The sequence below is a fragment of the Bombyx mori genome, chromosome 12, assembly GCF_030269925.1.
Source record: "Bombyx mori chromosome 12, ASM3026992v2".
NCBI classification, from domain to species: Eukaryota; Metazoa; Arthropoda; class Insecta; order Lepidoptera; family Bombycidae; genus Bombyx; species Bombyx mori.
In genome coordinates, this window is record NC_085118.1 from 6610183 (window position 1) to 6628812 (window position 18630).

The 18630-nt window shown below is 35.6% G+C and overlaps 1 protein-coding gene across 2 annotated transcripts; it reads right to left on the reverse strand.

Annotated features, from left to right (window-relative positions):
* Window positions 1–430: 430 nt before the first annotated feature.
* LOC101740934 (androgen-dependent TFPI-regulating protein) lies at window positions 431–18630 on the reverse strand. 2 transcript variants are annotated; one of them, XM_062671397.1, is made up of 8 exons: window positions 15600–18630; window positions 14455–14852; window positions 12665–13876; window positions 11715–12204; window positions 6118–6258; window positions 3809–4029; window positions 2299–2467; window positions 431–2126 (listed from the first exon to the last, which is right to left on the reverse strand). In XM_062671397.1, the coding sequence occupies exons 4-8, from the start codon at window positions 11922–11924 to the stop codon at window positions 1869–1871; spliced, it is 999 nt and encodes a 332-aa protein (XP_062527381.1). In that variant the 5' UTR covers window positions 11925–12204; window positions 12665–13876; window positions 14455–14852; window positions 15600–18630; the 3' UTR covers window positions 431–1868. The 2 variants fall into 2 exon arrangements, with proteins under 2 accessions (XP_062527381.1, XP_062527382.1); XM_062671398.1 differs by lacking the exons at window positions 11715–12204; window positions 12665–13876; window positions 14455–14852; window positions 15600–18630 and adding an exon at window positions 7780–8497.

Genomic DNA, 18630 nt, shown 5'->3' on the forward strand with positions numbered 1-18630 from the left:
AGCCCCGTATAAAATATCCTTTGCATGAAGTTCTTGTTCTTGTAACAAGTTAATAAGCTTAAGGTTAGTAAGGTAAAATTTGAGTTTAAAAATTTACTAGTGTCATCATGACATCAGTAATGTTGTCAAAAAAGAACGAAATTCACTTTAAGCCTAAGCAGGGGGTGCAAAAAGAGCAAAAGCTATACCTATGCTTTTATAAATGCAGTATAATTTGTCACTGTGAGTGTAGATTGAGTCAAAATACAAATCTTTTTCGTCTTAACAAAGACACAGTTTGAGGTGACCTAGTTCAGGTATCTAAAACTTATATATATGTGTATATTTAAATATGTACATATATACTAAACGCCTCTATCTTTTAATTATAGGCGAACACAAATTATTACTAAGCGATTCCTTGACCTTAAAATTATAAATGACAAACATGTTAAAATTGTAAAAATTCATAGTTATGTAAATTTTATTCTGGATTAAAATTTCATTAAAACTAAAATCACAAATCACTGGAGTCTTATTGTAAACACTAACATATTTAAATATAATTACAACATAAATAAATTAATAGATAATTAAGAACCGCGTTCTAGCAAACTTGCAATTTTCAAAATTTTTAAAATTGCTGATAAGAAGCCGGTTCGAAATTTTTGTGAAATTCTTATGACTTAAAAGAGGCTTTAGTCTGTAGTCAAATATAAAGGAAACTTAGTGAAAATCTTAAAAAATAAAGTAAATAATCGTTTTCTTGCCACCATAAAACCGATTTTATATTGTGAGAAGATTTTCAATCTGGTTATTCACGGAAAATCTATTTACATACATTTATATTTAAGACAGTTTTATACTAACATATCCGAGCCAATACCCTTCGAACTCAATATAATGAATCCACTCACTTCCATATTATAACATTACTACGTTTTGACCACTATTAAATTATTTAAACAAGCATGCGTTGAAACTTGAAAGTCTTATTTGTACAAATCTAAAATTAACATCTACTATGTCTAAATAGTAGCTATTTTAGAGTACCAGGTACTAAAATGTTTTGGTTATTTTGTGTAAGAAGACTAATAATAAATAAATAAATAAAAGGAAAAGGTACTGTCATAAGTCACAGCCATTGTACTCGATAATTGTTACAATTAAATAGCTCGAATTGTATTGTAACTGTTTCAACACATCTAATATATTCATATAAATCTTTAAATGTCTTACAGATCATTATATTTAAATCAACACCTAGCTATTTAAGTCTTAGAAGTATTTCACCTCCGCTAAACTTTTGTCTATGGAGTGGCTAGTACTGAAACAATTAAAATAAACCAAAAACTTGAAAATAATTTTATCGAAAATTATAAGTTTTTTTTGTTTTATTTTAAGGCTATATGTCCTTCAAATTAATATTGAATTTAGAAATAGGTATATTTTGTCAGAATTTACTAGATCAATTTCTTCCATGATGGAGAAAATGTGATTAATTTTAAACAATCTTTCTGATGGACCAGACTCGTAATTTTATAAAAGGTTTACAATGTAAGAATGGGTGTAGAAAAAGGATTAACAAGAAAACATTTTAGTTGCTCCCAAATGTACTGTTCCTGTTCCTGTAAATGTTTCCTTTCCAAAACCCAAAATTATGAGCGCTTATTAACCGTGATTGTACCATACATCCCGAGTACAATACCTTCATCGCATAAAGGGTCGATGTTTTCCTTTGGTTTAATGTTTTTTATAAATTTTAATTTTCAATTCTATTTGTATTGATTCATTTGCAATTTAAGCCTCGCTGGTTTCTTAGAACAATGTGTCTTATAAAAACTGTAAAGTTACCATCATTCATCATCATTATCCTGCCCTTCTCCCAGTCACCTGGGGTCGGTGCAATATGTTTTCTCCTTCCATACTCTTCTATCATATACCATTTCTTCGCTCACTCCCCTCTTACCCATATCGTTTTTCACGCAATCCATCCATTTCTTCTTAGGTCTACCTCTTCCTCTATATCCATCCACATTCATAGTTAACACTCTCTTACCAACCTCATTTTCATTTCGTCTCATCACATGTCCATACCATCCCAAACGCGCACTCCTCAGCTTCTCTGTCACAGGTGCCACTTTCAACTAAAAAGTTACCATTTACCTGTAATTACTTTCATTTGTATAAAATGTCAATCTCAGACATTCACGAAAGGTTTTCATCAAGATTTGACCCTAAATGTATGAGGGATAAAATCTTCTCACAATTTTTAGAAATCACTTATATTTCTATAAACAAATTAGCTTATGTTTAAACCATTTTTTTGTTGCCGTTTCCCCATACCATATCTATTATTAGCCATTGACTAAAATAGTAGAACAGATTTTCAATGAAAAAATACGCTATCAAAGCTGGTATTTTAAATCCTGTGAACTGTTTCAGTCCGGGGTATATGTATTCTTCATTCATATAGCTGTTTATGCACCTGAAACAAACAACTGATTAAGTTCACAAGGGTATCACACAATTATACACCGTGCGATCGTGCGGTGCGTGCGTTGCTATCATCATCAGCCTGCGGCAGTCCAGTGCGGGACATAGGCCTCCCCCAAAGCTCACCACTGAACCTGATCTTCGGCTCTACGCATCCAGTCACTGCCAGCTGCCTTGCGCAGGTCGTCGCTCCATCTAGCAGGAGGACGTCCTACACTACGTATGCCGGTTCGCGGTCTCCACCCCAGAACACGTCTACCCCAACGGTTATCGGTTCTGCGACATATGTGACCGGCCCAATGTCACTTCAGCTTACTGACTCTGCGAGCTATATCGATCACCTTGGTTTTTGCCCGAATGACTTCATTACCTATTCGGTCTCGCAATGACAAACCAAGCATAACTCGCTCCATAGCTCGCTGAGTAACTTTTAGTTGGTGGACTAGTCGCACGGTCAGCGTCCACGTTTCGGCTCCGTAGGTAAGCACAGATAGGACGCACACGGTTGCTATACAAGTTGCTATTTCAAGCAGACTATGGTAGCCTTTACGTAACGTTATGATGTCTATGAAGTCTGAATACCTTTTTATGCCAGCTGGGCCATAAGCTCGTTTACGGGCCAAAACAATAAAAAAAATAAGCTTACGGTCGCCCTGTATAACGTATATTTCTATAAAAAAATATATTTAATCACTAGTTGTAGACAAAATATACTATACTCCTGATAACGTGGATGGGAAATAATAATGCGACCACAGTATTGGTTCAAAGTCTATATGTATAAATGTCTATAATGTATAATAATATGGATAGTTCAAAGTCATATATGTATTAGTAAAATTTTGTATGTGAAAATATTGTCTTGATAAATTGAAGTTTCATATAGTGATAATGTTCAACAGTAGACAGTGGACAGCTGAGATGATGATGATGATGATGATAGTGACAATGTTTGTGGTATTGGTTACGACTTAATTTATTCGTACCATAATTTTTTGATTCTAGGACTTTTTATCGATTTGATTTTCGTAATCAAATATGTAATTTATTGGATATTTTCTCTTTGATAACTCCGGATTATTCTACGATAATTTGTAGTTTTTTTACTACATACATATTTGAAATACTGGTATACCGTTATTGTTAAAATTAAAATATATTGATTTTTGAGTGACGCAAATTGTTTGTTCGTTTACCAAATTTTTTTTTTTTTTTGTTTTGGGTAAAACTGTTCGCAATTGTTTTTAGTTAAACTAGAAACTAACTAAGCTCTGCTTTCTATAAATTTGATGTATTAAAAAGGCGTTTTAATTAAATGAATTATGTAACTTACACAACGGTGTAGGCTATAAGGAATGTTGAGAGTAAAGCTAAGCCTGGTACCATATTCTTCGGTCGTTCTCTTCGTACAAGTGCCAGGTCGACGAGCATGATGATCAGCGATACCGTGTGCATGCAGTGCTGTGTCCAAAACGGTACAATCTCGTGAATCTTCAGAGGTGCTATTAGCTCGCGGTCTTTATTCCAGACTCGCCAGAATAGTATGTCTCCGAACTAAAAAAGTACAAAGTAATTCGAAATCAGAGACTAAATACAAACATATTCCGCAAATATTAGGCAAATTCTACTTACTATTCTACTAACACATCTATACTAATATATAAATCTACATTGGTTTTTACGATGTTCCGTTGTAACTACTGAACCATGCATCCGATTGACTTGAAACTTGGTATCCATATTATAGAAAATACATGGATAGGCTAGTATTTATATGAGTGTTGGACTCCCTAATAATAATGACAATAAATAATGATGTTAATTTTAAATGCCCAGCGAAGCGGGCGAGTACGGCTAGTTCGTTCATAAAATTACATATAATACTACAAACACGTCAAGGAAACGAATGTGTACTTTTGCCTTGAGTAAGTTTGTACTAATCCAGACAAATATTTCATCGATAAACACAAATATAACGTTTTGAATTTTTAACAAAAGACTTCCTCGTCGTTTTTCGTATAAAAACTTGAGTTAGCCCTATTGATATTTTATGTCGATAAACAAAATGAGTTCGTAGAAAGATTATCATAGCATGACGACCCGCCCCGTCTTCGTAAGAGTGAATCAGGAGATTCTGCTAAAGTATATTGCATTTATTATTATTAATAATAATACATGACAATTATATACATATGTACATATGTGCTATTCACATTTTTCCTAAACTTTCTTTTAGAATTTTCTTCGGCTTTCGTGGGTCGTAGACATAGATGAAATTACTTTTAGAGCTTAAGCAGGATTTTTTTTATATTTTTAGTTATGAATTTGAAATGTAAAAAGTAGTTTAAATTTTATATAAGAACCTTTAATACTAACAACTATCATGCCTCTTCCATCAAAAGTGACGAACCTCAAATATGTATTATCATTAAACCTCTAATTCGGGCTTTGAAGAGTAAATTTGTGACGACTGCCGAAATTTCAAGCTTGTAATCCAACCCTTCCTATACGCCCTCTATACCAACGACATTCCTACCCTGAAGGGTCATCATCGGGAGTAGAAGGAGGAGGACTTGGAGTTGGCCTTGTTCGCAAACGACTCGGCTTACTCTGCGTCCTGCTACTGCCATTATCAGGATGCAGAGGCTTTTGGATATCCTGAATTAGTGGTTAGATCGATGGAGAGTTCCGGTCAATGTGGAGAAAGACCGCCGCACTTCTCTACGGTTTGACCCATACCAGAGTCGTTCCTAAAAAGCTGTCTCCGAGGTGTGAATGTCAAGTTTAGAACCGTAGCCCGGTACCTAGGTGAAATCAACCGCTTGCTGTGCATGGACTCGCATATAGACTACTATTGGTATGGCTCGCGCGGCTAGTTTCATGCAGCGGTCGGTTTCGCGTCCAGGCTCCCGACTAGGACCAAGCTCGCCATTTACGAGACGTATCTTTCCTTTCGTAACATGATCGGAGCGGGGCGGTATGTCAGGAATGACGTCATCGTCTGGGCTCTGGGTGTAGAATCGTTGGGGGAGTTCTGGAACAGGCTTGCACGTGACATGAACCGACGAGCCGAAAACAGACCCCATGAGCATCTCCGCACCATTACTCCGCTGCATGTCAGACCACCCGATGACAAGGATTTACCATGGGCTTTACCGTGCTCCCAAACCCTTCGAGTATTATGTAGAGCTCAACGATATGATGTGCAAACGACAGCGATGGCCTGACCGTGTAATCCACGAGTAATATCTGGTGACTGGATGTATTGTGAGCCCATACGTGTTTTTTATTTATTTAAGTAGTCTGCTGGTTTTAGTAACCACAAAATACAAGGTAACTTTCGTGTGTCTGTTGAACTACAACAAGCTTTGAAATGGAAAAAAAACTCTTGAACTCATGATCTGCTATTTCTCTTAGAAACAAACACGTTAGTCAGAATATAATAATATATTATCATATAGTTTTGTTTTGAAATTTTTACAATACGATAATGTTACGTAGCGGTTTTAGCGGTAGGCAGCGGCTTGGCTCTGCTCCTGGCATTGCTGAAGTCCATGGGCGACGGTAACCACTCACCATCAGGTGGGCCGTATGCTCGTCTGCCTACAAGGACAATAAAAAAAAAAAAACCTAGTTACTTACGGCAGTAGTAGGTAATAGTATACTAGTGAAACACAAGTCTCGAAATTGATTCAGGATCTTGACGTGCCTCCAGTGTGCTTCGCCTCTTAGATCTCGCCAATCACAGTAAATGCACGTCGGGAAATATACCATGGTGAAAAGCTGAAATAGTTAAACGTTTAGTTTTTGTATCACCATAGATCATAAGTAAATAACAAGAATATGTAGTTGCAACGCGAGGATCTCGATTTGCGAGAGCTGATCTTTTATTAAATATTAAATTCATTTAATTTAGTATAGTTGCTGCAACTCGCAGAGAACGAAAGGGACACCTCAAACAAACTTTAAATAAAAATGTATATATATATATATAAACAAAACTTTAACGAAAAGAGGAAACCGGCTTCAATCGAAAAAAGCAATAAAAATAAAAATATAATCAATAATAGTCTAAATCAGGGCTGTCAAGACAATGGCTCGCGGCTTGTTTTCATGCAGCCCGTGACGCATGTTTTAATCAGAAAAGTTAGTTAGTTTTTAATATAAATAGTTTGGTTAATAGAATTCTTTGTCAATACATAAAATCAATATTATATTTTTTCCTACCTAAGCTAATAGCTTTGACAGGCTGTGTCAGCGTAGCCCTAACAACTAGATGAGACTAACACTAATACTAACCCTAGGAAGAGCAGTACTTCGCAGAATCTACCGCAGGATCGGAAATGCGGCCCACTGAGAAGATCCAGCGAGAAACTCAGTGGGCTGTGTCTGTGGGTTAATTTACTGACCGAGCTCTTCGTCGCAAGCGAAGGGGTTCGACGGGAACGGTGACCGGGTATGTTTTTGCCTACGGCCCTTTGTAGTAAATTTAATTAGCCCGCAAAGATACGTAGTTTGGACAGCCCTGATCTAAGTCTATTACATACTTGTATAAGTATTATGTATAACTCAAATACTGCTATCCAGGTTTTGATAAAAATTTAATGAGAGAAGCGAACGAAAAATGTATATTCATAGTAACAACAAAAATATTTTTTCAAATAACAATAATCTTAACCAAGTCTACTATACCTAAGTTTTCTACATATACTATAGTTTTTGTGTAGTGATATTTATCGCATGACGTAAGTTACTTGTCAATCATTCAAGCAAACTGTGAAAACTTTTAAAAGATCGCACGGTTGTCTCGACAAACAAATTTGCAGAAAATCTCTAAAAAAATATACAAGTGCTCTTTAACGCCAAACCAGACTGAAAGCCTTGTTGATCGTAGGACGTATTGTCAGTCCGCACGACTGGATTTCACTGCCCTGCGCCTATTTCTGTTGCGATTCTCGTTGATGGATCGGGGCATCATTTATGCAATACAATTTAACTTTGTTCTCATCTATAAAGGTCGTTGGCGGTATTTGCTTAGTAATTCAGGTAGCCGTTTAACACCAGATGGGCCGTGAGCATTGGCCTGGCTTTGTAATTAAAAAAACTAAAACAGTCGAAATTGAAATTTTTGTGATCATATACATCTGCACACTATTAAAAGCACACAGAGCACTATAGACATCTAAAGTAATCGTGCCCTAAAGGATAGGAGTGGCATTTGCATTCGTATTAAACAGTGCGACTCTGCTGGTGCTCGAATCCACAGGCAGGTACCAATTTTTCTAGTAATGTTCTACTACTAACTAATGTTCACTTCATCGTCGAACTCAAACGTCGAAGGGTTCGGTGAATAAACTAACCCAAAGACACAGCCCACTGAGTTTCTCGCCGGATCTTCTCAGTGGGTCGCGTTTCCGATCCGGTGGTAGATTCTGCGAATGACTGCTCTTGCTAGGGCCAGTGATAGCAAACACCTACATGCTAGGGCAACGCTGATATAGCCTCCTCTTAAGGCTATCAGCATAGGTAGAAAAATGCTCACGAATAGCTTCCACGGTAGAAGAATAATATCGTGCAATAAATCAAACCCGCAAAGATTATAATTTGCATAATTACTGGTGGTAGGGCGTCTTGTGAGCTCATACGGGCGGGTACCACTACCCTGGCGGTTTCTGCCGTGAAGCAGTAATCTGCTTCGGTATTAAGGGTGGGGCTGCCGTTTTACTATAAAAACCGAGACTTAGGACTCATGTCTCAAGATGGGCGACGGCATTGACGTGGTCGATGCTTATGAACACCGGTGACCAATTAACAACAGGTGGGCCGTAAGTTTGTCCACGTAACTTATCAATAAAAATAATAATTAAAAAGTCCCAAAAGTTCCAATTGATCCGTGATATCCATACATATCCATACATCTGCCCGCGCGCGTAAGGTATTCATATAACTTACGATGAAGTTTTCTATGCTTAGACAAAAAAACCTAACAGACTTTTGTTAAGCTTGTCCGCTAAAAAATTATAGAATTATTCTATCGACAACTTCTATCGAATCATTCTATTGACTTGTAATGTGTGGAAATTTCCAAATGCGATGCGAAATTTCATAATGTGATTTTTACACCTCCGTAAATGCATAAGCCGTTGAATAAAAGAAGCAATTTTTAACACGTTGTCATTGTTCTGTATATGAGTCGACTATTATCAAAGCCGGCGATGTGACTTTTGGACAATTATTGGTAAATAAAAAAAACGAATTATTGACTTTGTATTCCATTGGCAGTCACAAAACTCTTCTGAACGACATCTTAGATAAATAACAGGTTAAGTATTAACCTTTATTTAATGCAGGTTTTGAACCGTATTCTTTGAAGGAGATGATTATATTCAAATCAATCTGTATTGACATATCAATAACATTTTTTTGTCCAAATGCACAGATTGCCACCTTTGATAATAGACGACTCATATGGACATCTATGCAATGGATAATATAAAGGTTATTTTCACAAACATCCAGATATCCGATTTACTTCAAAATTTGCAGACACATCAGATGACCGATTCCCATTAAATCATTCCAGTATTTTTGCCTTGCATCCTTACCGGAAGGAACTACCAGTATAAAGCTTGTTGAAAATGGAACTATGGTAACTACAAATTGATAAACATAGCTACTTATTATGTATCTATCTAAATATTATACGTTTAATACATATAAAGAGATATAAAACACTCAGTCAAAGAGCAAACAAATTTGTTCAGCACACGAATATTTGCCCATTGCGGAAATCGAAACTGTGAGCTTCACCCAGCAGTCAGAGGCGCAAACTCCTATGCCACCGAGTCAGTCACGGATTTAGGCTTGATGCCGCCCTGGGCCCTGTTTATCGCACCGCCCTTAATGCTAGAATAAATTTTATAAATTTTGTAAAGGTATTTTAAATTTAAAATAAAAATATTTTCAATTTAAAATAGCTTTATGATTTTTTTTATAAATTTTATTTATTTATAGCTTTATATACTTGAGAATATAAAGGCGGATTTAATGCCATAGGCAGGCATTCTCTGACAGCCTTCCTTTAGCGGCGTGCAGAGATGAACCTTGGTAGGTGTAGTGTTATAGTGATATTAGGTATTTAAACATAATATGTATATAACATACATAATATTTATAGATACAAATACTCGTACTTAAATAAATACATATACGCAGATATATACATATTAAAATATATATAAATCAATTAACAAATTAATTAGAAATCAATTAGATTTAATTTAATATGAATTCATTTTCAAAAAAATTGCCAGCCCTCAAATCATGCCGCCCTAGGCCCTAGATTCACGCGCCTAATGGTAAATCCATCACTGCAGCGAGTAGTCCTTGGAGCTAATTTCAGCACTTTTTATTGTTGTATCAGCTTGAGCAGCGAATGGTGACGGGCAAGATAGAGGGCAAGCATTCCAGAGGACGCAGTCCCACGAGATAGTCGGACCAGATTCGGTCTTGTCTGGAAATCAAGCTCCATAATGACCTCCACGAGGCCAAGGATCGCAGCAAATTGAGCGTCATCGTACAAAAGAGATTGATGCAGCGAGGGAGTCACGACCCTCAATAATGAGGAGAACGATACATGGAGGAGGAGGTGGGACAAGCTTATGGCTTAACTGGTTTTAAATTATTATCGCTGTCCATAAATCACCAGTTATATATATACCATTTTCTTTAAATGAGGTTTCAGGATAAAGTTATACACCCCGAGAACTTCACTCTAAGTGGCGGCCTGGTTGTAACCGTGGTATCGTTTCTGTAATCAGACACCATCAAAAATAAACAGACCCCACCATTCCCGATTAGCAACGTCATCAACTCCCAAAATTCGTCTGAATTTTAGTTAGTCTACGTATTTCTGTATTCAACTTTAATTTTATCCGTTTTATCCGTAAACAAATATTTTGCTTTTCAAAAGCATTGCCTCTAGGGATGTTGTATTTGAATATATTTATGATTCAGTATCTCGTTATTTTAAATACAAAATGACGTTTTTCAAACCAGGGGAATTATAATTTGAATCGAGACAGTTAGTTTTTTTTTTTACTGTTTCTAGTAAGCTCAAGGGGTTATACTAGATCCTCCGAGGGAGTAGGTGAGCTTGAGCTCACGGGGCTCTAAGCTGGTGACAGTGCTAACACTACCCCTAGCAAGAACAGGAGAGCTGCTTGTATTTATGGAGTTTGTAAAATATAATTCAAGTAAGGTTTGTTTTTATTGACATAGAAGAACAGACGAGCGCATGTGCTTGTGTACTAGGGTCTCCAACAACTCAAGGTCAAAGCTACTCCTCATTTTGACATGAAATCCAAATCTCAATTGCACCAGGACAGTTCTCCCTTCCAAAAATTACATTCCAGAAAGTCGTAGACCACGGAAATAATAGAAGCGGCAGCACCGATACATGTTTTTTTTTTTTTTTTTTACTATTAAATAACGTAAGGTTCACGCAGTCATAAACGCACGGCCCTCTGAAATCGAGCTGTAAGAATATCTGAATAATTCTGCCGTGAAGCAGTAATGCGTTCCGGTTTAAAGGGTGGGTTAGTCGTTGTAACTATACTAAGACCTTAGAAATTTTATCTCAAGGTGGGTGGCGCATTGACGTTATAGATGTCTATGGGCTCCATTAACTACTTAACACCAGGTGGGCTGTGAGCTCGTCCAACCATCTAAGTAAAAAAAAAAAAACGCTGCGCCCTCGGCGTATCTCTAAAACTAATTTTATAATCTTATAGTCATTATAATTTTATAACCACGCTGGTTTATGTTCATATATAAATATATTTTAATATATTTGAACGGTAGAGAATGCGGTCAAGAACAAACATTGCGAGATTTTATTCATACTTTCAAAGAACATTATAATATTAAAAGGTACGTAAGGCTAATTGCCACTTCTTTATTTTTAATTTTACTATATATTTAGTTTGCTATCCGGTTTCACTCTTATTCAAATATTTAATCATGTAATTCTAAATCTCTAGCTAAAATGATTTTTGTTGTAATAAAAAAATTTTTAACTATAAAAAATCAATAACATTCTGACAATCAAAACTTAAAAAGGATGATTACTATCCAATACTATTTATTGGCCACGGTAGGAGATGCTTACTACTTTTATTTTAAGCGTGGATAATATTTGAATTAAAAAGGCTCTTGTTACAGGTTTCCTTGAAACTTACATTGAACCAGGCCGTAATTAATTTCCATCTCGTTTGCTGATACAATCTAATATTTGGATCTTCCGATTTACTAAAGTCTATTGTTAACAATAAACTGGCGACGACCACTAAATGCACGTAAGATATACTATAAAAACATATTCGCACTTTCAACAAATTATTACTTTGTTTTAGTATCGGATTGGAAAATACTGTTTCCAGATTTAACATTTTGAAATTCGCGCCTTTTCGTGTGCACGGAGTACGTGCAAGAATCTCCGCCGGTACAAGTAAACTGATTTAAGAATATGGCACCTGTATGTTCAAGCGTGGTAGGTAATACGGATGGGCCATAATAATAATACTGCTTATATATGGTCAAGGTAGATGCCGTGTTGGGTGATGACTACGAACATTACGACTTTTTTTGACAGTCATTTTAATCGTCAATTGTTAAGCATCGAATCGTTGTGATCGTAGGACAATTAGCGAGGCTACTTTTCATTTAATTCTGAAAAAAAAGACTGATTTCTGAAATTCCAAAAAAAAAAAATCCATGTTCGATGGCTCTAAAATGACAATTTATATAAATATATTTATCTTGGACTTCCATCTCAGTTGGGCATTCACATTGAAGCGTCTATATTTGAAGGGTGGGGCAGCCGTTGAAACTTACTTGAGACCTTAGAACTTATATCTCAAGGTGGGTGGCACATTTACGTTGTGGATGTCTATGAGCTCCAGTAACCATTTAACACCAGGTGGGCTGTGAGCTCGTCCACCCATCTAAGCAATAAATAAAAAATGTAGACGAAATAAATAAAAGACGAAAATGATATTGTTGTTTTAGAGCTACTTTTGAATGTTTAATGTGTATGCATGGGCATCGATATATAAAATTTAAATGACATTTTATGCAACCGTAATAATAAAATTGGTAACATATTGGTATTGGTGGAAACGACTCTTACCTCCCGTCTTTATCCGGTGTCAATATATTTATCAATTGTTTATTATATTATAAATATACTACAATGCTTCTAATGGTACTTATTGATATAATATTGATTTAAATAAGACTTCAATATGAGGCTCTGAAAAAACAAAGAGACAAGATTTCAAGTCTGCTACAAAAACATGAATTAAAAAACTTCATATTTCTTCATCCCTGTCGCCGCTGTTATTGACATTCTACGCTAATTTGAATTGCTTTAAAAAAGGCGCAATCGCGGAAAAAGTTAACGTTAAAGGAAGTTCGCTTTCTTTTCATATATCATATAGATCAATGTATAATAAATATTAAATTATAGTATATATTAAATTTTAGTATATATTATAAACAATTTATTAGATAAACGTGAAACACTGGCTGCTTAGAGGTTGAAATCTCAATTCTGTTGTAAAGACGAGTGATTACAATTTTTTTTTTATTTCTTATATGACTGGGCGAGCTCACGGCCCACCTGGTGTTAAGAGGTTACCGGAGCCCATAGGCGTAAATGCCGCCACCCACCTTCAGATGTGAGTTCTAAGGTCTTACTACAGTTATAACGGCTACCCCAGCCTTCAAACCGAATGCTTTACGACAGAAATAAGCAGGGTGGTGATACCTACTCGTGCGGCCCCAAAAGAGGTCCTACCACCAGTAATTACACATATTATAATTTTACGGGTTTGATTTTTAATACACGATTTTATTCCTTCACCGTGCAAGTTAATCGTGAACATTTGTTAGGCACGTGTTTCATTAAAAAAATTGGTACCCGACACATTCGCCCGCCGATTCGAACACCGATGCATCGCAAGATACGAATGCACCGAACGTCTTATCCTTCAGGCCACGACGACTTCGTGGACTATTTTATTATCGAGTAAATAATTATCAAAAATATACTGATAATTGTTGAGCAAAAGATAATCTTAGATACCTAACTAAAGTCAATGTCCGTGTAGTCCTTTGCAATCTCGATAACACGTGCTCAGCATTACTTATTACATTAATTTACGTTTCTCCTTATTAAAAATGATCGACCATTGTCCTCCACTTTGTTTTTTTTGACGTCAAATTTATGTGTAGGTCAAGCGGCTAATCATGTTGTGTATTGGCTATTCTTTCACAAATTAGTAGTTGACTCAAGTACAATGTTGTTCTAATATTTTTTGTTCATTGCAAAGCTGGAAACCTAAAATGTATTGCCATTTTTAATTGCAAAATTAAGACAGCTATGTTTACATTTAAGCCGATCGTAATTTTTTTTTCTACTTTTAGTACAATTTTATTAATTTAATATTACGAAGACGTTCGTTAATTATTCTCCTTCTGTTTGCGTAATAGAATTTTTAATATAAAAATAAAAATAAAACACACGTGAGCACTTATAGTAGTATTTTATATTATATAATTTTTATTATATAACAAATCATCTATTCAGATTTTGGTAACAGACGTCTAATTTAGTACGGATTTAAAAAAAAAACACGTTTTTTTATAATATTAATTTTTTGTGTACCTGAGGTCAAAAAAAAGGAACTCCTATAATTTTTACGAGTATAAATAATTAAACTTTCGTATTGGCCTGGCTATCAATATTTAGTTGCCGTTACATGATTTTCAAGATAAAAATGGTAGTTGAATAGCAACCGGCGAAAAGCGAGTCTAATAATACATAGTATAGTAAGATAATAATGACGATGTTAGTAGAATTTTCGTATTCAATTTACATATTACATTTTTATATAAAAATATTTTTAAATTACTTACGTTTGTAATTTTTATGTACTGGACATCAGTTGGAGACGCCTATGTTCAGCAATGGACAATGGACAGGCTGAGATGATGATTATGATGATGATAATGTAGATTGTTATTTGTTTCTGTGTTTTATTATATTATATATTTATTTTTAATAATATATTTATAAGGAGTCTAAAGACACCAAATTTTATTTCGTAATTTGCCTATCTCTCTTTATTTTCCACCAATTTTTTTTTCGCCATTTGTCTGTCTCTCTTTGTTTACATTCACTCATTCGTTTTCCATCTCCAAATATGCTTCGATTTTATTTTATATGGCAGATTTATTGAACTGTTGAAGTTTAGTGATCACTAATATCCGCATCGTATTAGATTCTTCAACTTCACGAGTTACTGAATAATTTCCTAAAATTTAATGCCCTTTTTGTGTTAACGGTATTATTTTTATGCTATTAGGTCACAAGCGCTTGAATAATCCTTGCAAAATCATTTATATTCCCACAGCGTGTAATCTCAGTAGTTCTACACTAAATATTGATCACAATGGACTGCATGTCGTGGAGTGATTAATTACGTACAATGTTCTATCGAGCAACGTACAATAGAGAAGCCAAGAAAAGTACTATAGCATCAATAACATATAAAATGTCTTCTTTTCTGCTGTTGAATTAATAGGATTAAATAAGAGTGGGCAAAACAATTATATCTTGAGTATGTTTGACAGCCTGCTTCGCGTGATGTCTTGCGAATCCATTGCTGCCATTTTATTAAATTCTTAAAATTGTTTGTAATTTATAACCCGATTTTTATAATTTTAATTTATTTGCTTTCTATCTAATATTTGTATCTTCTTTAGTGTAAAATTTTCAATCAAAACCAGCACAGAACCGGAATTATTATAGGATATTTTTGAGGCCCTACTTCACCAAACGACTACCCTGTACTTTCACACCGACGTTTGATCTCCACCCGGGATTAGACCCCGGTCAGAGTAGGAGGGGTCCCGGGGTCAACATAACAATCAGACTCGCGCTGCCACCCCGAGAACACCCGACCGACGGGTCGTCCGCCTATTCCATCCCACTTGTGCCAGCGCTCTAGAACGACTGTAGCGTGCGGCGCAGCCTCGACCCCCTTAGGTCGCCTACTGACCATCTCCGGGAGAAGACTGCTTCGACAGGGGCCGGAGCTGGACGAACTCCTTCCTCCAACCCCCTGCTCGGCGGCGGTGGTACGGCGCCGAGAGGGAAGAAGAGCTCTCCCTCTCCCGTTCCGTCGCCTCCTTCTGCGCAATGCTGAACTCACAGAAGTCGAGCATCGCCTGCCAGAACTCTTCGCTGACGAGCATCGTAGCCACGGCGGTCTGAAGCGATATACAATAATAAAGTACCAGGATATTTATTGATTTTGTTGTACATTTTTGATGAAGTCAGTGACTGAAAATTGCATTTAAATAATAAAAACCCCTTATATTTTCTTTCCCGGTGCGAACTATGATGTCTCAATTGTCTCGTGGTCGTCCGGATAATGAGTCAATTTGATTCGAATAGTCACCGGTTTTGTGACAAAGTTAACCCTTCACAATTCATAAGTTCACGTTTCATAGTGAGCAACACTGAAAGCGTTATAGTAGTTTATGCTCTATAAACCATTAAGGCTTATGTTTAAATTACAATAATTTGTGACACATAAAGAAACAAGATGCGTACCCTTTTTTGTTATAGTGAACTTCTCGTTCGAATTAATTTATAATCAAACTAGATACGTTAAAACTTTAAATAATTATCATAATACCCTTAAGGCCAATGACATTTGTATTATGAAAGAAGCGATAAATATAAATTTGGTAAGGTGAAGGTAAGAGCATAATAATACCATTAAAATCTTGTCAAGGCAAGGTAACTCGGCTAAAGTAATCGAAACAGGAAGGAGATAAATATCAGAAATCAAAAACGAATTTCTTTAATGGACATCCTTAATTTGTATTTTTCACTCATACAAATTGATTGCAAGTATTAATTGGTCCGTCAAAAACCGTTCATTATTTATCTTATATTCGTATATTTCTTTTTGGGTTATGAAAAAAGCACGTCAGTTTTAATTATGTGTGCTACTGAGCACTTATTATTTCAATGCAACTTCAACTTTAGATTATTTTTAACGGTATATATGGTTACGTATAGAAACAAATTTAAACTTTTTTAATTTAAGTAAAATTGACGAAAAACAATGCATATGGTTAATAGTTCAACGGTTTTTTTAGCACGGAATTTCGCAGCACTATAATCAGGACGATGGACAGGACAGTTTTTTTTTCTCCTTATTTTGATAGCCTTGAGAGGGTATTTTAGCTTCTCCTTAACGTGTTGGTGAGCTCACGGGGCTCAAACCAGAAGTGTTGCTAACACTGGCCCTAGCAAGAGCAGAGCTCCACAGAAATTACCACCGGATCGGAAACGCGACCCACTGAGGAGATCCGGTGAGAAACTCAGCGGGCTATGTCTATGGGTTAAGGACGGGCCTGTCCACCCTACCCATGCTCAAGATTTTAAGAAAAGGAATAGTAAAGCTTTGTAAGAACTTACCGAACGGAAGTATCTTGAGGAAGTAATTGTAGGAATTTGAGTTAAAATATATTTAGAATTAAACGTAGCTTATGTTAAATGGATACCGGCTCTGGTACTATAGACTCACTAAGCGAGCTTCACGCATCTTAAGACATGAAGCCGAAGCTTCGGTTGTATTATATTACGTCGGTACGCCCCTTTAAAATGAACTGCTTCGCGGTAGTACAACGGTACTTAACCGTGTCATTTAAGCAGAGCAATTTGATGTTGAATGGTAAAACAGTAGTCATTGTTGTCATAAGGCGATTCACAAGAAAAATACCAGATTTTTTAACCTCACCATGTTCGGGTATTAATGGCCGTCTTGTTTTAATCCAATTATTAATAATTTAATTGAATATGCCATTTCGAAAAGGGCACATGTCGCATATTTTGTCAAATAAGTTTTTTCATATACATGTAGTTTTGAGGCTTACCTACACCCATTTTATAATAATTCCAGTAATTATCAATTGCTAATTAACACTAAAATATATCTCAAAAGTTAATATTTTAAATTTTACACTGCTTTAGAAAATAATCAGTTTTTTTTTCATTTCCTGAACATTTTACATTTTCAGAGATGTGCCCTTTTCGAAATTGCATATTAAATTAATCTTGTACGGCTTTGTTGAGCACCAAGCTCAGATCATAGAAATAAGGCAGTAACATTGCTTTGTGGTTTGCTTCAGGGGCATCTGAATTGCAAACGCTTATAGTTTCCGATGTTTAATTAAAGCAATCATTTGATGTAGCTGATGCTCGTAATTTTAAATAAGGATTTTAAATTTCACGTTTTGAATTATTATTTTACCAAGCCCGGGGCTTTTTCCAATACAAGAGTCAAATGTCTTAATTCTACTTTTTGCTAAAATGACTATAGGTCATACATAGGTCTGAATCGTTCGCTATTTAATGTTTAATTTATTTAATATTTAATTGTCTGTAATATAATTAGTGTATTTTTAAATTTTAAGAAGTCGTAAGAGCGAAATTCTTATTACTTAAATCCGTTACTCTAAAATTTTAAGAATAAGATCAAGCTTGATGTACATGAAAACAAAATAAAATAAAAACTCCGTATTAGGTACAATTACATTCAAATGTAATGCATTATCGCTACCAGCAATCTCATTCAGACAATCATGATGAGATCTACAAAATTAAAGTAAAAATAATTTGCTAGGTTGCGATGTTACATTTTAAAATACTTAGTTGATTTGATTTTAATATAAGATTATCAGCAGATATATCGGGAAATACGCATTATGTTCAAACTGCCGTAGATAGCGTGTTAAAGTGAAATGCTGATGAAAAAAGGGAATCTTTGTCTCTCTCGTATTGACTTACTCTGGTGGAATTTCGTAATTTAATTTAAGTTAACTTCTTTCTTGGACTAACCAATGAAAGACGATAGAAAGAAAAAAATCTCTCTCTCCATTTATATAGTTTTGAATACGTGGCATTTTGTTTCCAATATCGCTTCTTTAGTCAAAATGTTTTCCCCCAAGCCTTACTGGTGGTAGGACCCCTTGTGAATCCGCACGGGTAAGTACCACACCCCGCCCATTTCTGCG